At 40.3% G+C, this 27,810-nt stretch overlaps 2 protein-coding genes across 11 annotated transcripts in view; one reads left to right on the top strand and one right to left on the bottom strand.

The window, feature by feature from the left end:
- The window catches only part of RUBCN (rubicon autophagy regulator), a 66,194-nt gene extending 46,310 nt beyond the window's left edge, over positions 1 to 19,884 (bottom strand). For 4 of the 10 annotated variants that reach the window (XM_036849864.1, XM_036849860.1, XM_036849861.1 and 1 more), the window contains exon 1: positions 19,684 to 19,884. In XM_036849864.1, the coding sequence (XP_036705759.1) occupies positions 19,684 to 19,781 (98 nt within the window). In that variant the 5' untranslated portion in view covers positions 19,782 to 19,884. Of the gene's footprint in view, positions 1 to 10,860; positions 11,121 to 11,487; positions 11,592 to 17,644; positions 19,269 to 19,683 lie in introns of those variants that run through there. The other 6 variants (XM_036849859.1, XM_036849863.1, XM_036849867.1 and 3 more) reach the window with 6 other exon arrangements.
- A 296-nt stretch (positions 19,885 to 20,180) lies between these two features.
- The window catches only part of FYTTD1 (forty-two-three domain containing 1), a 33,629-nt gene continuing 25,999 nt past the window's right edge, over positions 20,181 to 27,810 (top strand). Inside the window, exons 1-2 of the mRNA XM_036849868.1 lie at positions 20,181 to 20,461; positions 25,062 to 25,190. Coding sequence (XP_036705763.1) covers positions 20,356 to 20,461; positions 25,062 to 25,190 — 235 coding nt within the window. The 5' untranslated portion in view covers positions 20,181 to 20,355. The remainder of the gene's footprint in view (positions 20,462 to 25,061; positions 25,191 to 27,810) is intronic.

The following is a 27,810-nucleotide window of genomic DNA, read 5'->3' on the forward strand; positions in this document are numbered from 1 at the left end:
TGAACAAAGTTAGTGAACCAGAAGCTGGAAAATACCATAAAGGATTTTTTAAATACTCAAGTATCAAAGGCATCTTATGCTGAAAGATTGTGGTCAGGCAAGCACCTAGGACTTTTAATGCCAGAAAGCACTTCCTGGAAAGAAGTAATGGGTTCATTCTTAAAGTAGGGAAAAACGTAATTAGGGAAATAATTTTTTTAAATAAATTGTATTTATTTTATTTATTTATTTTTGGCTGAGTTGAGTCTTTTTTGCTCTGCACGGGCTTTCTCCAGTTGCGGCGAGCGGGGGCTACTCTTCCTTGCGGTGCGGGTGCTTCTCATTGCAGTGGTTTCTCTTGCCGCGGAGCACAGGTTCTAGGCACATGGACTTCAGTAGTTGTGGCACGTGGGCTCAGTAGTTGTGGCTCATGGGCTTTAGAGCGCAGGCTCAGTAGTTGTGGCACACAGGCCGAGTTGCTTCGCGGCATGTGGGATCTTCCTGGATCAGGGATCGAACCCATGTCCCCTGCATTAGCAGGCGGATTTTTAACCACTGCGCCACCAGGGAAGTCCTGGGAAATAATTATTGGTAACAATGAGGTAGCAAGAAACTACCACGTTTAATTTGCATTTAACTTTCTTCTTAACTGGCTCCATATTATCTGTTTTTAGTTATACAGTTTTTAACTTGTAGAGTATGTAGTATATTTATGATGCTTTTCAAATAAACAATATGCTTACAGAAAAAACATACTTGACTCTATTATACAGCTCTCAGCTCTGGGACACTTAGGAGAACCTAACCATTGGCAGTTCCATCCCTTTAGCGGTTGACAGCAGAATCTCAAAAGTCTAGGAGGGGGACTTCCCTGGTGGCTCACTGATTGGGAGTTTGCCTGCCAATGCAGGGGACATGGGTTCGGGCCCTGATCTGGGAGGATCCCACATGCCGCGGAGCAGCTGGGCCCGTGAGCCACAGCTGCTGAGTCCACGTGCCTAGAGCCTGTGCTCCCTAACGGGAGAGGCCACCGCAATGAGAAGCCCGCACACCGCAACAAAGACCCAACGCAGCCAAAAATAAAAAAAATAAAAAAAATAAAAAAATAAAAAAAAAGTCTAGGAGGGAACCTCAATGCCTAGGAATCTCAATGTCTAGAAGGCATGCTTTGTAACTTTATACCTATTCAACAAATGTTTCACCAATCATACTAAATTTTAATGATACTAAATCTCTTGAATTTCAACAATGGGTAGATTTAACAAAAGGTAGAAAAATCCCTTTTGTCAGAAAACTTACCACTGATGATATGCAAACTCCTTAGTACGGAGTTCAAAAATTCTCCATCCTGCTCAGTACTCCTCAATTTGAATACAGTCTCTCTCTCTCTACCGCATGCAAACATGCTAACCTCATACCTACTCTCATGACTGTATCCATGGAGACCTTTCCACTTGGAATGATTCTCTTCTTGTCCCATTCAGGGATTAAGTTTCAGCTCTAGTACAATTTTCTCCCAAGATGTTCTACATAATCTGACCTGCTACAACTTTTTTGTTAGAAACTCCATAACACATGCTGTCAATACACCATTCCTCCTAATAATAATCTTTAAAAAAAAAAAACAAAAACATTGTTATTTACCGGTATGTGGTTGATTTCCTTAAGGAGAAGGACCATGGTTTTTCTATTTCCTTTTTTTTTTTAATATTTACTTATTTTTTTATTTATTTGGTTGTGCCAGGTCTTAGTTGCGGCAGGCAGGCTCTTTAGTTGCAGCTCACCAGCTCCTTAGTTGTGGCGTGCAAACTCTTAGTTGTGGCATGCATGTGGGATCTAGTTCCCTGACCAGGGATCGAACCCAGGTCCCCAGCATTGGGAGTGTGGAGTCTTAACCTCTGCGCCACCAGGGAAGTCCCTCTATTTCTTTTGTATTTTATATTTTAATAAGCAGAGAGAAAATGTCATTCAGTGGAAAGAGAACAAGCTTCACGGTCAGGCCAACCTGAATTTGAATCTTAGCTCTGCACAAACTAGCTGTACATCCTTGGGCAAGCCATTAAACTCTTTAAGCTTCAGTTCCCTCATCTGCAAGATGGAGAGAACAACTACTTCATAAAGGAGTGTAATTGATAATCTACAGAAAGCACCACCATCAAGCAAATAATAGTAGTATTACTTCCCTTTTCTCTGTCCTTTTCCTTTGAACGTCCATTGCATAAATCTAATAAATCCAATTAAATCAGAAGGGGTACCTAGTATAAAGCCTCTTACCCATTCTGCTTCAGAGAAAATTTGGGATTGGACAGTTTGTGACATAATTAAAACTAGTCACAGTGCTCCACCTACAAAGAATATCTTCACTGAATTTAAACTAGGGTCAAATCTCTTCTTAGCACAGGTTCCAAGGCCCTGTTTATGTTCATGGTGCTCTCACTGAAGCAGGATAGCTGGAAAGACTTCCTCAATATTGGATGACCTTGTATCTAACAGAGAATCAAATCTGCTTACTGGATAGAATGAAAGAAACTTATAAGGTTTTACTGCAAAAAAATAGGGTTGATTTTGTGAGTCATATAAGAAAGCCTATCTCATTACCTTACAGTCACACCTTATGTTGTCTGGATAGAAGAGTGCTTTACAAGCAAGGTAAAGGAGGCATACACCACCACTCTAATAGCAAAGGCAAAGGAGGAAAGACACTGCCTCAGTTGCCTCAGTTTTAGGGAGACTATTTTAAAGTAAAAGATAACCATCATTAGAACTAAAACTAAACTATCTCAAAAACTGCTGAGGAAAGAAAACAGCAAGAGAACACTAAAGAAATCATTTTTAAAAGATGACAGAATTAAGACCCAACAGATATGAGATAAAAATAAGTGTCAATGGAATAAACTCAACTATTTAAAACAAAACAGCCAATCAAACAAAAAAGTAGGAGGAAACTATATTAATATCAAGGTTGTATTCAAGGCAAGAATCATTTAAAAAGACAAAGAGGGAATAATGAAGATATAGCTCTCATTAGTTTTTATGTATCTAATAACATGGCCTCAAAATATATCAAACAAAACAACACACACACAGACACACACACAGACACACACAGGGGAAACAAAAACTGCAGAAAACAAAAAGAAAAATGGGGACTTCCCTGGTGGTCCAGTGGGTAAGACTCCACGCTCCCAACACAGGAGGCCCGGGTTCGATCTGTGGTCAGGGAACTAGATCCTGAATGCCACAACTAAGAGTCTGCATGCCATAACTAAGAAGTCCGCATGGCACAACTAAAGATCCCACGTGCCGCAATGAAGAACCAGCACAGCCAAAATAAATAAATAAATAAATAAATAATAAAAAGAAAAATGGAAATGGAAAAGAAAAAACAATGGTAATGGGAGATCATGAAAACCAATAGTAAAAAAGTGATTAGAAGAGCTGAATAATATATAATTAATAAGGTTGTTCTATAACATCTAGAAAACTACGCCCTGAAGAACACTTTTTTAAAGCACACATACAACAGTCACAAAAATTGGCCTTGCACTAAGGCACACGCATAAGAAAAGTCAATAGATCCTCAAAAGTAGAAGTAGTACAGACATATTCTCCAGCCAGAAAGCAATAAAACAGTGAGCAAATAACAAAAGTAGAACAAAACAAATAGAAAAAAAAAAAAAAAACCCTTGGAAAATCTAAAACTCTCAAAGGACTCTTTAGGAGGTTAGGAGGCAAAAATAAATTCATGGTCTTGGAGGGAGGTGGGTGAAGAGGAATGGCAATATGACTATTACTGCTTTCTTCTCAAAAGTATCCAAGTGAGAGAGCTCACTGGGAGACTGTCTGAGAACCCTTAAGAAATTATTGGATTCTGCTCTTTTCTAGTCAAAAATCAATCATCTCTCAGTCCTGCAATCCAGCAGGGTTCCTGTGAGTTTCACTGGCAAAGGATATGGCCCCATAAACTTGGAGAGATAGTTTGCCAAGTTCCTATTTACTCACTACTATTGATGACTTCCTTTAATAATCTTCTCTCCTCCTAATCAAGTGCAGTTTACACTTCAAGTGAGCCTGATCCAGAGGAACTAAAAACATGTAAGCATGCTGCAGTTCTTTCCTGAAAAATGCAGATTTAAATCTACAGCAGAATTGTTCAATTGAACTTTCTGTGATGCTGGAAATGTTCTGTATCTGTGCTGTCCAATATGGCAGCCACTAGCCACTGTGGCCATTAAGCGCTTGAAGTCTGTGCAGTGTGACTAAAGAACTGAAATTTTAAAATTTTATTTAATTTTAATTAATTTAGACTTAAATTACCACAGGTGTCTAAGTGGCTATCATGTTGGACAGAGCTGGTCTATAAATACCAAGGCAGGTTGTTTATGGAGGAAAGATTACAAAACAAAATAAAAAACAGGAAAAAAATTCCATTTATGGAAGAAGTGATAAAGCAGCTATAAAAAAGCAGAAACAGCTGTGGGGAGGGTAGATACTTAGAAAAGCTTCAGCTTATGGTTCCTGCTATCAGCTGATACACCTCCGGCTTCTGGGTTCTGACAATAGCATTTTCCCCAAAAGCTTCAAGAGTATGTTTTTGGGGGGAGGGGCGGGGGGGCAGCGGGAGGGGGGGGAGGGAGAGTTGTACTAATAATTGGAGTAGCAGTTTGGATTGCTCAAAAATCATGTGATCCTCTTGCTTTGCTACCAGTGCTGCCAGAGCATGGTCAAAGGAAAAAGGGAACGAAAGGGAGGAAGTAGAAAATGAAAATTACGTGAAAAAGTGAAAAATGAATAAACAGGGAAAAACAGAGGCCCTTTCAATAGCAACAGCACCAATGACACCTGCCCAACCATAAGAAGCATGACCAAATTTTACCATTTTCATTCCTTGAGCAAATATTCAGTGAACACCAACCATATGTCAGGCACTGTGCTAGGCACCGGGCTTATGGTGGTTCAAGAGGGAGAGTCCCCACCTCTCTGGATATTCAGAATGCAGTGGGGGAAAGGCGAACGTACATTAAAAAAATGCTATAGCGTGAGAAGTGCTGTAATAAGAGAGATAGAAAAGGGCAGGTCAATGATGACTTCTAAAGGAGCATTATTTAAAGAACGACTAAGAGCTCTCCAGGCAAAGAAGGAGGTAGTGCAGGGAATTTAGAGGAGCAAGTATCAGAATGGTGAGGAAGGAGATGTGAGAGTGAGTGAATGCCATGGTTTTGTAACTGGAAACTTCATACTGAATACCAGGGAAGTTCTGACTTTCTATTTTCAAAGAAATCACTGAACATTTCTGAGCAAAATACTAGAGTAACTTTGTTTCTGAAAAATTAAGCTGGTAGCAATGTGGAAGCTGCTTGGAATAGGGGGACTGGGCTCAGATTGGGAGCTTAGTCAGGAGGCTACTGAGAGAATCCACAATGAGAAATAATAAAGGCTTTAGCGAATAATTTTGTTTATATCTGCCCAGAATTCATGTCCCTTTCTTTTGGTAACAGAATACTGATTTTTCACAGGGGAATCACCCCTCTGGCACTTAATCTGGTCCATGAAGTCCCAAGAAAATATCACCCTACCCTAGGATCCAGGGTTGGGCATATAACTTAGGCCTGACTGAGCAACATATTCCATACCCTGATTACAAGAACAGGAACATAAGTCAGTCCAAAAAGAGTCAGCCCCAGAATTTTCACTTTTGCTATACCCATGGGGATTGCTTTTGTCTTCTTTTTGGTTGGGTTGCTAAACTTGAAGTCGCCAAGGGTTATCCTGTAGAAAAATCTGCTACTTCCCTGGTGGCACAGTGGTTAAGAGTCCGCCTGCCAATGCAGGGGACACGGGTTCGATCCCTGGTCCAAGAAGATCCCACATGCCGCAGAGCAACTAAGCCCAGGTGCCACAATTACTGAGCCTGTGCTCTAGAGCCCACGAGCCACAACTACTGAAGCCCGCGCACCTAGAGCCTGCGGTCCGCAACAAGAGAAGACACCACAATGAGAAGTCTGCACGCTGCAACGAAGAGTAGCCCTCACTCGCCGCAACTAGAGAAAGCCCGCATGCAGCAACAAGACCCAACGCAGCCAAAAATAAATAAATAAAATAAAATTTAAAAATTTTTAAAAAAAGAAAAAAATCTGCCTGAGAATGAAGCCAACACATTGAGAAAAAGAGCACACAGACAGGGACAAACTTTTTTTTTTTTTTTTAACGTCTTTATTGGAGTATAATTGCTTTACGATGGTGTGTTAGTTTCTGCTTTATAACAAAGTGAATCAGTTATACATATACTTATATCCCCATATCTCTTCCCTCTTGCGTCTCCCTCCCTCCCATGCTCCCTATCCCACATCTCTAGCGGGTCACAAAGCACCAAGCTGATCTCCCTGTGCTATGTGGCTGCTTCCCACTAGCTATCGCTTTTACGTTTGGTAGTGCATATATGTCCATGCCACTCTCTCACTTTGAGGGACAAACTTTTGTTTAAGCACCTACATTTGGTCATTCCTGAAGCAATACCACTCCCTGGATTTTTTGGTAATATAAGGCAATATATTTGGAAACGGAGGGAAAAAAAAAAGGCTTCAAGAGAAAAACCAGAAACAGAACTCATTGGACCTGTGACTGCCTGGGTATGGGAAATGAAGGAGAGGGAAGTATCAAATTTCACTCTGAGGTATCTCGTTTGGTTGACTGAATGGAAAACACTATTAACTGAGATAGAGAACAGAGGAGGAAAAGGTTTTGGTCAACAGAATGAGCTCAGTTTGGAGACACAAAAAAGTATGTTAATACTTGAATTCTGACTCTATCTGACTCACTGTACCAGGAAAACTGTGGAAGTAGTTGGGTTCCAAGCTCAGAAGTAGATTGCATAGCCCAAGGCAGCTGAGGGTGACGGAGCAATGCAAGAAGAATCATTCCTTTAATTGTTTAGCAGTTTCACCAAACTCCAAATAATCGGCATTTAGGAAACCCTAGGAAAAGTGAAGTATCATCCCTGAGCACTACAGCATTTTGCTAGTGATGACTAGCTACATGGAAAACAATAGGGGAATCTATGACATTCCACTCCAAGGATGAAGTTAAAAGCTAGGCCAACACCCCAGTCCCCAGTGCGTTCAACTCGGATAGAGGAGCCACAGAAGGAGGAAGAGCAAGCAATGATACCATTGAAAACAGCAACTGGAAGAGCACCCACTAACCTTATTTCAAGAAAACTGGGGAGGAGATGGAAGTAGACATTTTTTGCACTCAGTACATATCAGGCACTCTGTGAGGAGCTTTATGCACATTATGTTATTGAATCCTCACAACTTACCAGTCAGGAAGGCATCATTCTTCCCACTCAGACAAGATAAGCCAAGTTAAGCAGTAGAGCTAGAATTCAAATGCAGATCTACCTGGATATAAAGCTTATGCACATTTCACTACATCAACTGCTTTCAGAAAATAACTGAGCAGTTTTATCCTTCATTATATATTAAAAAAAAATGATGCCATCTCATCAAGATGTCTTCTGAATTGGGTGTTTTACTGGCCATAGAAGGGTTAGGTTTGCAGTGATCCAGCCACAGTGCCTCAATTCTCAGGCACAAGGCATGTACTTTATTTACCATTTGACTATCTCGAACTAAGGAGGCCATCAGTGCCATGAAGTCCCATTAAATAACACATTCTGAGTTAACTAGCCACCCACAGAGAGTTGGCTATGGCAACAGTATGAGTGATTTTGTGGGGATAATCCCACTACTGAAATTAAGTTTTGACTGAAGTTCCTTGGTTAAGAGGCAAGCATGGAAAGAATAACAGAAAAAGATACCTGCAAAGGAGTGGTCCTAATAGCCTTAAAATGACAGGCAAAGAATGCTATAAAATTCATTACCTTATACATTTCTTTGTCCCAGTATATTAGCATAGTGAGAGGTAGTATAGTGTAGGTATTAAAACGAGAGCCAGATTGCCTGGGTTTGAATCCCAGTTCCACCAAGGATTTACTGTATGACCTTGGCAAGTTATTTATCCTGTCTATGTCTCAGCTCCCTCAGCTGTCAAATGGTGATACTATATTGAATAGTACCTATCTCACCCAGTTGTTATGAGGATTAAATAATACTTGTAAGGCTCTTATGCAATGCCTGGCACGTAGTAAATAAGTGTTTGTTAAATATATTAAATAAATAAATAACTCAGCTAGATGGGGAGGAAATTTGAATTTCCAACCCAGCCTCTCCCACATGAACTGGTAGAGGAAAATAAAAACAGTCCTAAAATTTGTTTAGAATGTATATAGGACCTTTTACATGAAGCATTTCACAGACATCTGGAGGAAGAATAAGTAGCCAAATATACATAAGCAGAAACTGAAACGTGGAAAAGGGAAGTAAGATGTTCAGTTTCACTGAACACATCATTCACAAGTCTTGGGCAGGAACGCCAAGGTCCTGTCGGCCCCGGTTTTGTACAGCAGGCCACAGGCTAACTGTGCACATAAAAGAGGAGTCACCCTTTAAAACAGCCAGGTCTTCACTCAGGTACAACATCTCATTAATTTTCCCCTGTTGATATTTTCTCAGAGGTAAATATTCCACCTCCAGTCTTTGGATCCCAGCTGCTCCTGAGACTCTAATTATATCTGAATATTTTTAAAAGTCAAGGAAGACTTCCTTAAATGTAAGGCCAGACACTATAAAACTCTTAGAGGAAAACAAAGGCAGAACACTCTATGACATAAATCACATCAAGATCCTTTTTGACTCACCTCCTAGAGAAATGGAAATAAAAACAAAAATAAACAAATGGAACCTAATGAAACTTAAAAGCTTTTGCACAGCAAAGGAAACCATAAACAAGACGAAAAGACAACCCTCAGAATGGGAGAAAATATTTGCAAACAAAGCAACTGACAAAGGATTAATCTCCAAAATATACAAGCAGCTCATGCAGCTCAATATCAAAAAAAAACCCAACCCAATCCAAAAATGGGCAGAAGACCTAAATAGACATTCCTCCAAAGAAGATATAGATTGCCAACAAACACATGAAAGGATGCTCAACATCACTAATCACTAGAGAAATGCAAGTCAAAACTACAATGAGGTATCACCTCACACCAGTCAGAATGGCCATCATCAAAAAATCTACAAACAATAAATGTCAGAGAGGGTGTGGAGAAAAGGGAACCCTCTCCCACTGTTGGTGGGAATGTAAATTGATGAAGTCACTATGGAGAACAGTATGGAGGTTCCTTAAACTAAAAATAGAACTACCATACGATCCAGCAATCCCACTACTGGGCATATACCCTGAGAAAACCATAATTCAAAAAGAGTCATGTACCACAATGTTCACTGCAGCACTATTTACAATAGCCAGGACATGGAAGCAACCTACGTGTCCATCGACAGATGAATGGATAAAGAAGATGTGGCACATATATACAATGGAATATTACTGAGCCATAAAAAGAAACGAAACTGAGTTATTTGTAGTGAGGTGGATGGACCTAGAGTCTGTCATACAGAATGAAGTAAGTCAGAAAGAGAAAAACAAATACCATATGCTAACACATATATATGGAATCTAAAAAAAAAAAATGGTTCTGAAGAACCTAGGGGCAGGACAGGAATAAAGACGCAGATGTAGAGACTGGACTTGAGGACACGGGGAAGGGGAAGGGGAAGCTGGGACGAAGTGAGAGAGGGGCATGGACATACACACACTACCAAATGTAAAATACATAGCTAGTGGGAAGCAGCCGCATAGTACAGGAAGATCAGCATAGAACATGGAGATCAGCTCCGTGCTTTGCGACCCCCTAGAGGGGTGGGATAGGGAGGGTGGGAGGGAGATGCAAGAAGGAGGGGATATGGGGATATATGTATATGTATAGCTGATTCACTTTGTTATACAGCAGAAACTAACACAACAATGTAAAGCAATTATAATTCAATAAAGATGTTAAAAAAAAGACTTCCTTAACCCACATTCCTGCTCTATGATGTCCCTTCCAGATTCTTAAGAGGTTAAGACCAGAGTTATTAATGAAGCAGCCCCTACATAGGAGTAGTACCTCTACAGAGTCCGAGCCACCATTCGGTCAAAGTAGTTTTTAAAATCTTAAATTCTCTAATTTCTACAAGGTATGAACTCGATAACAACAGTTTCATATAAATAAATGGAAAATTGCTTAGCTGCATTGTGGGGAAGGGGTGAAGGGTTTAAGGATGAAAAGGAAACGACAGGGAGGTCCTGTTACACTCTAACAGGGATCCAGCTTTGACAAAGGGCACGCACGCAATTTCTAGTCCCACTAGCAAGCCACCATCCCCATTCCACTGCCATTACAATCGCCCACTTTCATCCGCAGGCCCTTCTTCACTCCTTCCTCACACACATCTTTCCTAAGCTTCTTTCTAGGCCACTCATAATGCCTAACCTTTGCTCCCAGAAATTCTTACTTCAACCTTCTTAATATTGGCCCGAATTGCTGTCACCGCAAGTTTCAGTTGGGGCACCCACCTTGTCCCCTACTGCTATCTATAGACTCTGGCCTATGAAATCTCACTACAGCATCTCTCAATATCCACCTCCTCTCCAGCAGCCTTGGATCTGAGCTTCACCCACTTCTGCCCACTCCCCAAGCCCCCGCCCTCAACATACCCTAGCCCCCTCCTTCACCCTCACTAAGCCCGTTCCCTCGTCCGCCCTATCCACGCCCTGCGCGTCCCTCCTTTCAGAATTTCTTCCCAAACAAGTTGCCCACAGTTGCCCTCATGTCTGTCGCGCCCGGCAGGTCTCCCCGTGCTCTCCGAGCCCTCTCAAGCCTCCCGGGACTTCAGCGCATCCATCCGCCAGCGACTCCCCGGCCCCTTCCCAGCCCACCTGCTCTCCTCCGGCAAGCCCTCCTCGCAGCCGCCAAGCTCCATTCCCGCGCCCTCTGCCCGCATCCGGGGCTGCGACGTCGCCTCTTCTCTTAAGAGAGGCGTCCCCGTCGCTTCGCCCCTCAGGGCTCCCGGAGTCCCCCGGGAACCGAGGAGACACCCACGGCCGGTGGGCTCAGAGTCATGCACTACAGCCGGGTGACAGCAAAGGCAGTGACTGCTGCCTCAGCTGCTGTTTCTAGCCCTGCCACCCCCGCTTCCGGCTCCAAGAACTACAACTCCCAGCAAGCACTTCGAAGGCCCGGCCGCTACCGGCATGCACCGCCCTATCCAATCAGAGGCTGCGCTCGCAGCGACTTCAGACCCTGGCGGCGAGCTTGCGGTAGTGCACCCGGCGGGGAGCCGGGGTCTGAAACGCTCACCAACCCTAGTCTCCGGAGTTCGTACTGGTATGGATCTTTACACATGCCTGTCACACATCACCCTTGGAACCATACTCGGTCAGAGGTCTAGACTCGAAAATAACGCTGGTCTTAATCCAAGTACGATTAACCCCACTTTAGCCTACCCGGGTTTAACACCTGTTGGTGGTGTTTGGAGACCTCAAAAATTTTAATGAAGAACTCACAAACTCGGAAGAGCTCATGTCGCTTTGGGATCACAAACGAAGGGGAGGAGGCAAAAGCTTTGGGGAAAGGTTTCCTGGAGGACTGATGTCAGAGCAGAGTCTTTTAGGATGAGTATGAGTTAGCCTGGAGAAAAAGGGAAGAGAAGGCGAAGAGAGTAACACAGACATGAGGAAGCGGGTCTGGGAACAGCTGGTTCTGAGTAGTAATCAGAGCTGGGAAGAGGTGAGAAACAGGCAGACCAGATCATGACGCCATTGTGAGTTTGGATTTTATCCTAAGAACAATTAGGAGCAAATCAAGGATATGCAAATCAAGAAGTGATTTGATCAAACCTGCTTAGAAAGCTACTTTTAACAATGTGGAGAGGTATGTACTATGTTGGAGGGAAGGTCAAAAGAATGGATATGAGAAGAGGTTGGAAGTCCCTATAAAGGCCAAGTGTAATGCCAATGAGTGAAGTGAGCCAGTTGTCGGAGAATCGCAGAAACTCTCTGAACTGGAACCCCCATGCCTCATCCAAAAAGGAAAGTCTCATCTTAGCTATAGTTGAATGTTGCCAAATATTCTGATTTTTTAATAAAGCTGGAATCTGCATTTTTAAGTACAATTTCCAATTTTTAAAATATTGGCAACAATTTTTTTTAATGTAAACATTACACAGACCAAAAAAAAAAAATTCTGTAGGCTAAATGTGGACTTTGGGTTTGTAAGTCCAGGCCTAAACTTGGGCAGTGGCTGTAGGGAATAAGGAGGTTGGGATTAGAGCCATGGTAAGGCAACAGAATCAGCACTACTCTGTTAGGGAGAGATCTAGGTTAACTCCATAAAAACTAGTTACTCTGTTAAAAATAATACATGACTTTCAGAAATCTTCAAACTTGAGAAAACTTTTTTTGTGAATTAAAAGTGAAAGAGCCTTTTAATGCAAATTATGATTTCCAATTTCCATTTATATAAAAAATATTCTTATTCAAACTTTCTCATATTTTCCTACCAAAGGGTTATACTTTTTAAGAAAGGGGCAGTGTTAGTCATTGGGATTTCAGTACCTTCTGTTTCTACAAATGTATGAACTTCATTTTTTGGCATATAGTATAATCCCAAATTAATGCCACATGATTTTAACATATATTTACATGAAAGTCAGTCAGCTTTTATCAGGAAATTCTAGAATTAAAATTGTAGTAAAAGTTCTAGAAAACAGGAATTTCCTCATATGTCCAAGACTGGGTTTACACTTTTTTTTTCATTTTTATTTTTTTGGCCACGCTGTGTGGCTTGTGGGGTCTTACTTCCCCGACCAGGGATTGAACCTGGGCCCTCAGCAGTGAAAGCAAGGAGTCCCAACCACTGGACCACTAGGGAATTCCCTACACTTATTTTCTTTAAAGCAGTCAGTTAATAAGCATGACAGTAACCTACACTAGCCATGTGCCCACTCCCCCATCCCATCCCTCTGCTTTCCCTCACCCCAGGTAGCCATATCTTAAATCCCTTGTTTATAATTCCACTGCTTCTCTTTTAATATAGTTTCTTTGCATCTATCCATATTCCTAAAAATTATTTTAAAAATTTTTGTGTTCTAACTTTATAAAAAACGCTATTAAGCTGTATTTATTCTTTGAGGCCTTTTTTTTTTTGCTTAATATTACAAAAAGATTTATTTTTATTTATTTATTTATTTTTATTTTTTTATTTTTGGCGGCGTTGGGTCTTCATTGCTGTGCATGGGCTTTCTCTAGTTGCATTGAGCAGGAGCTACTCTTCATTGCAGTGCACAGGCTTCTCATTGCGGTGGCTTCTCTTGTTGTGGAGCACGGGCTCTAGGTGCGCAGGCTTCAGTAGTTGCAGCATGTGGGCTCAACAGTTGCGGTGCGCGGGCTGTAGAGTGCAGGCTCAGTAGTTGTGGCACACGGGCTTATTTGCTCCGTGGCATGTGGGATCTTCCCAGACCAGGGATCAAACCCATGTCCCTGCATTGGCAGGTGGATTTTTAACCACTGCGCCACCAGGGAAGACCCAAAATTTATTTATATTGTGTATCACTATAATTCATTGATTTTGACTGCTATATAATAGTTCATTGTGTGAATACACCAGTTTATTCATGTTGCTTTCCACTGATGAGCATTTGGGTTGTTTCCAGGTTTTTGCTATTGTAAACAGCACTGCTATGAATATTCTTTTATGTGTCACCTCTTGTACATAAGCAAGGGTTTCTCTTGGGTACATACCTAGAAGCAGAATTGCCAGGTCATAGGGTTATTGTCTGTTCTAGCTTTTGTTTTGAGTGATGGGTTTGTAGGTGCACAATTTTAAAAATAACTAGGGGACTTCCCTGGTGGTCCAGTGGGTAAGACTCCACGCTACCAATGCAAGGGGCCTGGGTTCGATCCCTGGTCGGGGAACTAGATCCCGCATGCATGCCGCAACTAAGACCCGGAGCAACCAAAATATATAAATAAATAAATATTAAAAGTTATAAAAAATTAGTTATGAAACCATAACTAATTATAATCAGTTATTTAAAATAACTAACAAATGAAAATGGGTCATGCTTGGAAAATGATGAGAGTATATCATGAACCAAGGATTGTGATTAACCCAATTTTGTGCATCTGGGATCCAAATGCAAAAGGTCAAAAATGCAAGACTATCTAGCATCAGGGTTCAATAGTGTCACATAAACGTAATGGCCTTACTTAGCAACTGCTTGCTGAATTAATATTTTAAAAGTCAAAAAATCTAAAGAACTTTATTGATCTTGATTAATCTGTTTGTTTTCAAGATTTACCAGGATGCAATTTTTATACAAATGGTAGTTGGTCCTAGAGTACCACTGGCAGAAAGCAAATTTCACTCAATAATCATTTATTCAAATAACAGATTTTTAAAGCTCATGACACTTATTTGCCAAAAGTTTGGTTTTAAGAAATAGTCTTCTTGAATATATTCAACAAATATCAATTATAGTCATGAATATTTTCTTTTTATTATATTCACTAAAATTATTCTTAGCAGCATTTTTTAAAATATTAAAAATTTTAACGCTAAGGGATGTCGCCCACTTGCCAAGTCAAAAGCAATTTGAGCATCAAAATGAGTTAATTCATGATATGTCTACATATCTACATTCTTTTCAAAGGTAAGCATGACCCTTACACTCTGCACCCCTTTGCTTTTCAGAAGAGAATTTTTGAACATGAAATGAGTCTGTGAATTTCTACGGAAACGTATATGTATATATAAATAAGTATGCAAATAAATAAATAAATAGAAAAAGGAAGGAAGAAAGGGGGCGGGGAGGTAAAGCTCTTTTCACAGTAGAATGTCAGCTTATGAATGTAGAGGAATGATAGTGTTAGAAAATCACTGTTTTGTAGCCACCATCATAATAATTGATTCAGGCAAGAATCATCAATGGACGCTAAAGCCGTCAGTGAAATTTGTTCCGAAACAGAATATTTACACAGTCTCGAACCATCTCCCCAAAGATTACTTATACATTATATATGGGGGGAAAAGTATCTTTACAATGAAGAAATCTGGCAGACATCACCTTAACCAAGTGACTAAAGATCACCAATAAGACAAAATGACATCATGTGCCTTCTGATGTTAAGTACTGAGAATGAGCCAACATCACTTAGGTAGTATCCTTGACAAAAGTGAATAACTCAAATCTAATCATAGGCTGACAATAAGACAAAACCAAATTGAAGGATAAGCTATGCACCAATGCCTTCAATCTTCAAAAAGGTAAATATCATAAAAGACTAAGAAAGGCTGACAAACTTTTTATGATGAAAGGAGACAAAAGAGGCAGGACAAAGAAATGCAACATATGAAACTGGACTGGATCCTAGATTGGAAAAAAAAATTGTTACAAAGGATAATTATTTATTAGGATAGTTGGCAAAATTTGAATATGGACTATACATCAGAGAATAGAACTGCATCAATGTTAAATTCCTGAATTTGATCATTTTACCTTTGTTATATAAAAGAATATACTTAGAGGTATATTCTATAGAGTCATGATGTATGCAACTTACTTTCAGATTGTCCAACAGCATGAGGAGCCTAGAATCCTGGCTCTTCAGAGCCTTCCTAGACTACCAATCTATCTATTGCAAGTTGAGGAAATTGAAGATATATTTTTTGTAATTTATTTTATTTATTTATTTTTGGTTGCGATGGGTCTTCATTGCTGCACGCAGGTTTTCTCTAGTTGCGGCGAGCAGGGTCTACTTTTCACTGTGGTGCACGGGCTTCTCTTTGTGGTGGTTTCTCTTGTTGCGGAGCACAGGCTGTAGGTGCGCGGGCTGCAGTAGTTGTGGCACGTGGGCTCAGTAGTTGTGGCTCACGGGTTCTAGAGCGCAGGCTCAGTAGTTGTAGCACACAGGCTTAGTTGCTCTGCAGCATATGGGATCTTCCCGGACCAGGGCTCGAACCCGTGTCCCCTGCATTGGCAGGTGGATTCTTAACCACTACGCCACCAGCGAAGTCCGAAGATATATTTTTTAAAAGAAACAATCTTTACATAACTAGGGGGAAATTGTGTGATTTATGTAAATTTGTGTAGCTTTAGAAAATCCCACAATTAGTCATTCAGTGAATTGACCTAGAACCTTTGGTTGACAGGACCCCTGCCCTGCCCAGAGAAGACAAGGCCTAATAAGGAGTGGGCTAGAGGTCCAACCTCTGAGCCCAGGAAGAATTCCCCTTCAAGTTCCCCTGTCTATCCAAGCAGGTTACCTGCTAGTCAGAGAAAACTGAGGGCCAGGAAGCTGGAGATTAGTAATGCCTCCAGCTATGCCTGCTATCCTGCATGTCATGTCCTTGGCTGTAACACTGTACTGTGTAGCACAGTGTCTTGCCCAGAGTAGGGACTCAAACTCTGTTTGAATACATGAATGAATGAATCCTGAGATTAAAAGGCAGAAGACTAGAACAGCTATAAACACTTAAAACAAAAGAAAAGGGCAACATAAAAGAGAAAGAGGAAGCTGTAGCAAGGTGTCAAGAAAAGCTACCACAGCAGAAAACAGTGGCAAAGGGGGTAATGAGAAGAATTGAGCAGAAAAGAGAAGAAAAACTGTACTGTACATACAAGTAGCTTAAGGGAGTTAGGTATAATAATAATAGTCATACCTAATACATACTATAACCACATATAATACAAATTATACCTAGCTCCCTTATTATTCCAGTGTAATACAAATTACATCAACATACGAATTCTAAAAATACTCTTCTGAAAAGCAAAAGAGCTGATACCAAAATCAGGCACAGACATTACAAGAAAAGGAAATCACACATCAATATCACTCATGAAAATAGAAACAATATCCTTGACAAAATATTAGCAAACCAAATCCAATAATATATAAAAAGGATAATATACCATGACCAAGTAGGTTTATCCTAGAAATGCAAGGGTGGTTCAACATTTGAAAACCAGCCAATATAATTTACCATATTAATAAATTTAAAAAGAAAAACCATTTGGTCATCTCAGATGCAGAAAAAGCATTAGATAAAATTCAACATTCACTCATAACTAAAACTCTCAGCAAACCAGTAGAAGGGAACTTCCTCAACCTGATAAAGGGCATCAACAAAAAAATCTAACATTATACTTAATGGTGAAAGACTGAATGCTTTCCCCCTGGGGCTGGGAACTAGTCAAAGATGTCCACTTTCACCATTCCTGTTTAACATGGTACTGGAGTCCCCAGTCAGTGTAATAAGGCAAGAAAAATAATAAAAGGCATACAGATTTGAAACAATTATGCTGAGTGAAACAATCCAGATACAAAAAAGAGTATATACTATATGATTCCATTTATATAAAATTCTAAAAAATGCAAATTAATCTATAGTGACAGAAAACATCAGCGGTTGCTTACTTAGGTTGAGGTTGCGGGGAGGAATTACACAGCACAGGAAAACTTTTGGGGATGATAATATTTATTATTCTGATTATGGCGGTATTTTCACAGGTATATATTTCACACCTGTATAAACTGTACACTTTAAGTATGTGTCTTTTATTGTCTGTCAATTATATCTCAATAAAGCTGAAAAAAGGGGGGACCTAAAAGATATATCAAACTAAGAAAGTTAAGGGTTAAATATATGAGTTGTGCTTACCTTTGAAGAGAATATAGATCTCTATGCACACTGTGAAAAGAGAGCTGGAACATGTTAATAGAAAAGTATGATGTTGTTAAGGTTGCCAGATTTAGCAAATAAAAATATTAGACTCCCAGTTAAATTTTACTTTCAGATAAACAACGAATAATTGTTTAGTATAAATACATCCTAAATATTACATGCGATATTCTGTGGCAAAAAAAAAAAATTCCTGTTTTTCTGAAACCTGGGACAAAACTTATACTAAACAATTGTTCATTGTTTATCTGAAATTCATATTTAACTGGTCCTGTATTTTATCTGGCAATCCTAGATGTTGTCTGATCTACATTGTATGAAATCAAGCCTCCAGAAAGGGCAGCTGCTTGAATTCTATGTTTATTTTGACTTAGATGAAGCTGCTGAATTGAAGACAAAGGCTGTCCACTCAGTGTCCAGCACAGTGCCTTATTCACAGTACATGCTCAGAAAACGTTTTTTGCTTTGCCAGCTATGTGAAGATAGGGACGGCATCCATCTTGCTCACCATTTTATCCCCAGGGCCTATTACAATGCCTGGTGCTCAATGAATATAGGATTAAATGAATAGCTGCCTCTCGTGCCCCAGAAAATTGCAGGGTTGACCTTTTAACTCCAGCCCTGTAGCTGACTGGTCAACTTCTTGGACAAGCCCCAGTTCTGATTTCTTGGCTTTTCTCCCTCTTCACTGTTGCTGTGTGTCTCAGGTTGCTCTTTTGCTTTGTATTGTTTTGTGTGTGGCTGACCTATCCTTAACTCCAATGCCTCTTGTTTTCTTGTTTTTCCCTTTGGAATCAGGGTGCTCTGAGACTCTGAGACTCTCAGCCCTTGGAGAAATCTGAAAGTCTGAAATACAACAGCTAGGATTGCTTCATGAAACCTTGGAGCATGTTCCCTCTAGAGCTAAGGAGATTTGGTATGGGGCTTCAGTTTTGGGGAGAAGACCAGGATAAAAGGGAATCTTTATAAATTGATGTGGGAAGGATTTTGCACATTTGGGATTTTTATTATCTGTCCTATACTGCCTGAAGTACAAAATGTATCCGAACTCTAAATGCATTAATTTTCTTCCATAAAATTAAGAACTGAATCCAATGATCCTCCCTGTAGTTTGCTCCTACAAATAAGTAGAGATTGCAGAAGTTATTTCTAGTGAGAGAAGGATAGTATGTAGAAAAGTGTCTTGTGCTTAGAAGATTTTAGAACTGTAAGGAATCTTAGAAATAATTAAGTATAACATATATTTAGTATAACTACTTCTTGTTTTGAAGATGATTATGAGGCCCAGACACTCTCCCAAGTTCACAAGGTGAATGACTGAAGTGAGTGAAACCACTCAATAAAACCTAGGTCTCTCTTGTACTTCTCTACAATCGAGTTCCCTAGTTCTTAGCAGTTGGGAAAGGGGTGGCAGCTGCAGAGTGGAATAGTAATAAAATCAAGCACATTGTGTTAAGAGCATACACGATACTCTCCTTGACATGCTGAATATTGTTCATGGGTCTTTTTGAGTCCAAACCTTCCTCCACCATTTAAGTTTCTTGCATCCCTTTATAGGTGCCTCTTCAGCTGATTCACTCGTCTCACATGGTTGTATTTTTGTCTTGGGGAAAAAAATAAAGTATAGATAAGCTATCGTGGGTTTGAGATACTTTAGTTCGCTTGTTCGTTTCTATGCAAAGAGAACTTTTAGGAAGTGCAGAGGGGGGCAGAGATTTCTAAATGAACAGAATACCTGCCCCTAATTTTTTTCTTAGATGCAAATGTCTTAGTTTAAGCTGCTATGAGGATGATATAACCTAAATGCTTCCACACAAGCGCAGTTATCTGGAGCAGAAGGAGGTAAGAAAGAGAGAATATCAGGTTTTGTTAACAGAAAAAAAAGTTACTATGCAGGAATTCATCAAATATTAATAAGTTTTCCCATAGGGATGATTAGAAAGAAAATGAATCCCCCTATCAATTCCCAACGCAAGTGAATTAGAGAAAAATGCAGCCAAATAAGCAGAGGTACTTACCGCTCTCCCGAGGGAAGGTGATGTCTTAATAAAGTACCGTGCAAAATGTTTTGAGAGCGCCGGCTGAGAAGTGGTACAGATACGCGAAACGTTAGCATTTACTTTTATTAGTATGCTGACGCAAGTAGTATCAGTGCAGCCTCTGCTTTGCGTCCGGACGTGTCGCTCCGCGTGCTGGCCGTGGAGAGGGGAGCTGGGGCGCAGTTCTGCAGTCCACGCTCGCAGCCTCTGGGGCTGCTCTGCAGTGGGGGTGTGAAAGGTTCGTGTGTACCAAAGCTTAGGGGGCCTTTCTGTAGCAGGAGGGACTCGAAGGGCACGGAGGAACATGATCTCATTTAAGGGATGTGATTCTGAGGTGTTCAGGGTCCAGCATAATTTGGGCGGAAAGGCTAACTGCTAAACCAGCGGCCCTCGAGAGCGGCCAGAGCAGCGGGTGCAATGTTTCCTCCGGTCCGGTAAGAGGCGCTAGGGGCGAGTCCGGGGCCCGGGGCCACTCTCGCCGGCCGCTCGTCTCTTGGTTCCTCCCCCAGCCCTCCGCCGCGGGTGGGAGAGGGCGCAGCCAGCACGCGTGCGCGCTCCGTCTGTGCGGCTAGTCTGCGTGCGTGAGTGGGAGGTGGCAGGCCTCAGCCCTTGGCCTTCTTCGCTGAGTGTTTCAGCGCGACGTCTCCAGCTATGAACCGGTTTGGTACCCGGTTAATGGGAGCCACCGCGACCCCGCCGCCGCCGCCGCCGAAAGCCCGCAGCAATGAAAACCTGGACAAAATTGATATGTCTTTGGGTGAGGAGCCGAGTCGCACCGAGTTGGAGTGGGAGGAGGTGTGGGTGGAACCAAGTACCGCGGTTTGTGGGGGAAGGGGTGGTTGGCCGCAGTTGTCGATGGAGTTTTCTTACGGGTGGGCGGAACCAAGCGGGGGCCGGTGGGGACGGGGGAGCGCTTTCTGGCGTCAGGATCGAGCCCGGGGGCCTCGGGCGTCCCTTCGGCGGGGCTGTGTCTGAGGGGACGGGGGGCGCTTCGGGCCGGGAGGTTGGGAAGGCAGAGGAGTGCCGAACCTGTTTCCGCCCCCCCCTCAAAGGGGAGCCGCCACTCGCGGGTGACCCCGGCTCTTTGTGAAGAAAACTCCGCGGGTTTCACCTCAGGCTTGTGCGCGGTGGGCGTTATCGGGGGGCGAGGGCAAGGGTCGGACGGAGCCGTCCTTTCTGAGGAAGCTCTTCGAGAGCCCAACGGGTTCGGTTAAATCCGTGGTTCCCGAGAAGGGCTGGTTGGGCGTTTTATGCGCCCGGGCCTGCGCCTGGCGCCGCACAGAAGCGTCAAGACGCCCCGAGAGTTGGCCATTTCTGATGGGCCCCAGACGGCCGGGCCACCGCGGGGCCGGGGCGCTTGACAGAAAGAAAAGATAGGAAGGACTTCGTGGGATGGTGGTGTATTAGGCGGTGCCTAGAAAAGCACATTCTCCTCATCCAGTCCTTCAAGCTAGCGATTAGAAAAAAACGAAGCGAAAACCGAAGGAGGGTTTACGTGGGTTGATGGGAAGCCAAGTAAAGCATAGGATCTAAGAGAGTGGGGTGGTTTGGTGACGATTAGGTAAAAAGCAGGGAGATTGGCGATTCAATTAAAAATTCAGACCTAACACCACTGAGGCACTAGTCTCTGTGTTTGGCTTGGTTGGTTTAAAAGTAATAACGTTTTTGTCGGGATTCAGGTTTTGGTATTAAATGTGGTTAGCTCTGCCTGAGGCCTACAATTTTTCGGATATTTGAAAAGTACCCGACTAGGGGATACAGAGGTGTAACTTTTCCGAGGACGATATTTTTCTTTTTTGTTGTGGTTTTTCTGCAAAGTTCGTAGTCAAAAGTCAAGAACTCTTGGTTTCTGTGTTTGTCTTAAGTTAGAACCCAAGATGTGAATTAAGCAAATCATCAGAAATCATAGGTTTGGCCTCAAGTCTTGCCTTACTGCTAGTCAGTAGTGACCTCTAAAGAAATGAGAAGTCTTTTGAATTAAAGCCAAGAAAAAATATAATAACGAATATTTATTGAGTGCTTACTACTCGCCAAGCACTGGACTAAGCATTTTATATGTGTTAAATTATCCCGATAATAATCCTATGAGGTACTTACTCCTAATGATAAAGAGCATGCATGGAATCCCGAATCCCAGACTGTCTCAGTTCAAATCCTGCTTCTGCCACTTATGAGCCATTTGATCTTGGGCAAATTGCTTCTCAGTACCTCATCTGTAAAAAGGTGAGACACTACCTCACACGGTTGCTGTAAGTATTAAATAAGTCAATAGGCATATGTAAACTGCTCAGAACAGTACCTGGTACACAGTAAGCACCATATTTACATATATACACGCACATACTGTATAAGCCGTTGTTGTTATTCCCATTTTACAAAACCTGAGGCATAGAGAAATTAAATAACTTGCCCACAGTCATACAGCAAGTAAGTGATGGAGTCAGGATTTCAGTCTGGTTCTAGAGCACCAAGCTCTAGATGTAGGAAGTGTTAACCATGTAGTGTCGTAAGCATTACATTTCTTAAGTTTCTAAGTTTTTTGTATGTATTTTGTTCAGTGATTAGGATGTTCAGATGAAGAAAACTGAGGGATAATTCTCTTTGAAGATAGAAATGAAGTGCAGTGGATAGCTAAAAGAGAGATTGGTCTCTCTTCTCCCTTAAGAACATACAGCATTCTGTCAGGTGCCCTTTTTTTTTTTAGATGCCTTGTTTTGTTTTAGTGAGAATTTTACAGAGATGTGATGAAGAGATAGGTATTTTAGGCAATTATTATGCTTTGTGAATATCCCATTTTATCCAGTGTGCATAGGTTTTAGAATCTAATTTTTTGTTTTGTTTTTAATTGTGGTTCTATCAAGTTTATGTGAATATTCATATGGAATTATTTACCAAGGTTACCAATAGCTGGCCTCATTGTGGCTCAATTTCTTAATTTTTAAAAAAAAAATCTTTCTTTCTTTGGCTGTGCCAGGTCTTAGTTGCGGCACGTGGGGTCTTCGTTGCTGTGTGCCAGATCTTTAGTTGCAGCATGCGGGAATCTTTTAGTTGCGGCATGCGGGCTCTTAGTTGCGGCGTGAAGGATCTAGTTCCCTGACCAAGGATGGAGCCTGGGTTCCCTGCATTGGGAATGCAGTCTTAACCGCTGGACCACCAGGGAAGTCCCTCAGTATCTTAGTTTGAAAATGGGTATTATAATAGTTATTTCATAGAATTATTGTGAGAATTGAATGAATACATGTTTTCAGAACAATCCTATTAGTACTCAGTTACTACTATTACTGTTATTGTTATCACATGTATACCCCTAGTTTTTTATAAAAGTAGTTCATAATGGATTTTTTTTTAAATTTCTGATACCCTGTCTACTCCTCGATTAGGAGAAAGCCATTATCTTCTTTTAGATTCCAAGAATCCTCTCTGTCATGGTAGCTCCATTTAACTGAGGATTTAGATAATAAAATGTTTAAATAGAAAACATAATTTTATGTTTGATATGCTTTGCTACGTTTAATTTTTAGTTATGTTTATACTCTATAACGCTCTGTTTTTAAATCAGCCTGGTTAGTCAAAATTATACTCTGCCTTTTTTTATTTTGTGGTTCCCCAGACCAAGTTCATTTTTGGGGGGTACTCTAATGGCTCTGAGATCTCAGACTTCTGGTGAAGAATAAGTAGCACCCTGTTAGAGGAAAGTAGTGTTTCAAAAGTGGTGTCTAACTATTCCCTTTCTGTTTACTGAGAATTTAACATGTTCATGGCTCTGATATTTGTGAAATCTTTGTATTTTGTAAAAAACTCTTTTTGAGTGTCTAACTTTGATGAACTTTTTTGTAGCTGAGGGATGGATCTCAAGGTAACAAACTACTTTGAAGGGATTTGAATTATTTTCTATGAATATTTAAATGTAGTTTAGAGTCTTAGAGATTAGAGATTGGTGCACTGCAACGAAGAGTAGCCCCCACTTGCAGCAACTAGAGAAAGCCCGCAAGCAGCCACGAAGACTCACTGCAGACATAAATAAATAAATAAATAAATAAATTTTAAAAAAGATTAGAGGTTAGCGAGGTAGAGTAGTAATATATAAGAAAGGATTTCTGTAATCTATATTTCCTTCTTTGACTTCAGAAAAGACTAGTTATATTGATATAGTTGTTAGATTATTTGTATTTAGAGTAGTTTGGAAAAAAAGCAGCTGAGGTTAGTTAGTTTTTGTTAATTTTATTAAGAAGTTGTTGACGTTCAATTTATTTGGTTTATTTACTGTATTTTCAATCAGCAAACTTAATATTGGAGTTGGAACTTTGGAGAAAGTGTTTGGATATTCTTAATTGAGTATTTTTTGTCTTCTAGTAATCTCCTTTAAACAGATGTAAATAGGGATCTGGAGTACATTTAGTTTTCTGATCTTCACATTGTTCTGTTGTGGTATTAGAGCAATGTGATGTTTGTGAATTAACTTGGGACGGTCTGGAAGTGTTTGGGGAAATGATGAGACTTAGAGAGAACAGTGTAGAGGGAATTCCCTGGTGGTCCAGTGGTTAGGACTCCACGCTTCCACTGCAGAGGGCACGGGTTCAATCCCTGGTCATCGGGGAACTAAGATCCTACAATCCTGCGTGCCACGCAGCACGGCCAAAAAAAAGAGAGAGAGAGAGAACAGTGTAGAAAGAAAAATAAGGTAACACTGAATTGCTTTGCTAAATGAGCAAAGAACCAACAGTATTTTCTTTTTGTACTATACCTTTATTATGGTACATGTTTAATTTTTTGTTTACTATTTACATGTCTGTTTCCATCATTAATTTTAAACTTACTGAGAATAGGGATCATATTTTACTTTTGTTTGTTTCTGTTACAGCACAGCCTACCACATATATTCATTGCATATAGTATATACTCAATAAATATTTGCTGAATTGAGGTGAATTTAGAAATTTAGTCTTTGAATGATTTATTTTTTGACTGCCAATGGTTTTATTGAAAGGTGGTCATCTTTAAAAACTGGAGACTTCTGTGATTATGGAAAGTAAGTATGAGTAATTTTTGTAAACAGGTTTTTGCTTATTTATATTTATTAGGGAAAGAAATACTGTGAATAACAGAAATCTTCATTAGTTGGTAGCTCTGCTTTGGGCTATTGACTTGAACTTTTCCTACAAAACCATTGTTCATTGCTCCAAATATATTGGCTGATTTGAGCTTTTATGTTCATATCATTATTATCCTCTTATCAAAGTGCTTTCAAAGTAGAAAAGAAGTTAGGGACGTAGGAAATTTATCAACTAGAAAATGAGACTGAGTAATTGAGTCATTAAGTTAAAATGAAGGTAATCATCACATTTCGTCTATCACAGATGATATCATCAAATTGAATCGAAAGGAAGGAAAGAAACAGAATTTCCCAAGACTAAATAGAAGACTCCAGCAAAGTGGTGCCCGGCAATTCAGGATGAGAGTAAGATGGGGAATTCAACAGAATTCTGGTAAGTTTTGCAAGTAAGCTTTAATAAAGAGCCGTTATTTGTGGGTTCATAGTATACTACCTTTGATACATACCTAAAGCGTGGAGGAAGTATATCAGTACCCTTTGTGATTTGTAGTTTTCCTTCTCTCAGGGTTTTGTTTAATCTTACAATCTGGTAAAAATTCAGGTTTCCTTAAATAGGTGATAACACTATTTCTTTTTTTTTTTTTTTTTTAATTTATTTATTATTTTTAGCTGTGTTGGGTCTTCGTTTCTGTGCTAGGGCTTTCTCTAGTTGCGGCAAGCGGGGGCCACTCTTCATCGCGGTGCGCGGGCCTCTTACTATCGTGGCCTCTCTTGTTGCAGAGCACAGGCTCCAGACGCGCAGGCTCAGTAGTTGTGGCTCACGGGCCTAGTTGCTCCGTGGCATGTGGGATATTCCCAGACCAGGGCTCGAACCCGTGTCCCCTGCATTGGCAGGCGGACTCTCAACCACTGTGCCACCAGGGAAGCCCGATAACACTATTTCTTAAAGACATTAAGTCATTTTAAAGTAACCTCAGTATATAAAGTCTTTATTATGTTTAGGACTGTAGATTTATAAAGGATCTTACATATCATGAAGTCTTAATCTCCTTCACAGTTAGAGGTTTGTCTGATGGATGACTATGTAACTCCAGCTTAAATATATTCAGTGAAAGAGCATACCACCTCACAACATAACTTATTCCATTACTGGAGACAGCACTGTTCACTAGAAAATTCTCTTAATTTGAATTAAATCATGCCTTCCTGTTAATTCTATAGAGTTATAGGAAACAGGTTTCTATATGAAAACCTTTTATAAATATGTGGAGACTACTATTCTGCATAGAAAATGACTTCTATATTATTTATCTTATCATCCAGGACCTTTAGGATTTGTTAAATCCTCCAGAGGTAACACAGAACTGAATGCTTTAGATATGGTCTAATGATCTTGGAACTCTACGTATACAGTTATTTTTGGTAATCTAGAAGCTTATTTATTTACAACATTTTGTTCCAAAATGGACTTAAGGCAGTAACTGAATACTATTAATTATATGTGACTCATTACCTTTTTTAGCAGTTACATCAGCATTTTAGAATAAACATTTGTTCAGATTTTTAAAACTCTAGATCTTTTTTACATATGTGAAAAAATGTTTGATAAACTAATTCCTAAGTTGATTTTTATCCTACATGTTAAAAAACGTAGAAAATAATCTCCAATAGGTTGAACATAATTAATCCTATGTTTAACAGCTAATATGCCAGCATATCCTCAACATATGCCTGTAACTAAGATTAGACCCTGCAGAAGAATTTATTCTTCCCTAGTAATTTCTTGGATAGCTGAACCCAAGTAAGTAAATCTTGTAATAGGTATTTAGCTATAGAAAATTAATATTTAATTCCAGTGATTTATATTTAAAGGTTTCTTATAAATGTTACTCAACATACCATATTTTATATATGATTTGTTTTAAAATAATTTTGGAGTTCATAGAAGCCAGAAATATATTTATTTATGCTAATCGTTTGTTAAATACCTGATAAATGCTCTGAACTGACCAGGTTGTCAGGGTATGTAAAGATGCACTCTTTTACTTCAAGGAATTTCTAGTAACAGAGATAAGGTAGAAAATATAGAGTTGAGAAATACCATAAGAGAAATTCTGATTGTACTACAGGATTTTAGATAGGGATTTTGTCCTAAGAAAATTGGTGGTGATTTAATGGATAAGGTGAAATAGGATCTGATTCATGAAGGATCAGGAAAGCTTTCCTTTTACAGGGGTTATAATCTGAGCCTTGAGCTAAATGATACCCAGCGGCAGCTTAGGATCTTCTGAGATTGAAATTGCGCTTGTATGTTCTCCACTTACATCTGTCAGGGCCTAAAATAGAAGAGCTGCTGCTGTCACTGAATGTTCAGAGAGGTATGGGATTTTCTTAAGCTCTAATTGGTTTGGAAAAGTTCAGATTTCCACGTTATAATGTCAGTGAAGATGTTAGCTTGAGGTAAGGGAATAAGTAGCACAGAGAGCCCTTAGCAAATACTCAATTATTTATTTATTTTTTTTAAAAAATTATTTATTTATTTATTTGGCTGCTCCGGTTCTTAGTTGCGGCACGCGGGATCTTCTTTGCCACGATCTTTAGTTGTGGCATGCGGGCTTGTAGTTGTGGCAGGCGAGATCTAGTTTCCCTGACCAGGAGTCGAACCCGGGCCCCCTGCATTGGGAGTGTAGAGTTTTAACTGCTGGACCACCAGAGGAGTCCCTCAATAATTTATTTTTGATGGCTGAACAAATAAGTGAATAAAGTCTTCCTAATTCTGTACCTGAAATATAATTTAGTCATTCAATACATACTTGTACAAACAACCTAAATGTCTTTCAGGGATGGAATACTATACAACAGCAGTTCTCAAAGTGCTGTCCAGAGATCCTGGGGAATCCCCAAGACTCAAGGGGTTCACATGGTCAAAACTATTTTTATAATAATACTAAGACATTGTGTTTTCAGTCTTATTCTCTCATGAATGTACAGTGGACTTTCCAAAGTCTACACGACATGTGATAAATAAAACAGATTGGAAGCAGAAGCAGAAA

The sequence above is a fragment of the Balaenoptera musculus genome, chromosome 4, assembly GCF_009873245.2.
Source record: "Balaenoptera musculus isolate JJ_BM4_2016_0621 chromosome 4, mBalMus1.pri.v3, whole genome shotgun sequence".
Classification (NCBI taxonomy): Eukaryota; Metazoa; Chordata; class Mammalia; order Artiodactyla; family Balaenopteridae; genus Balaenoptera; species Balaenoptera musculus.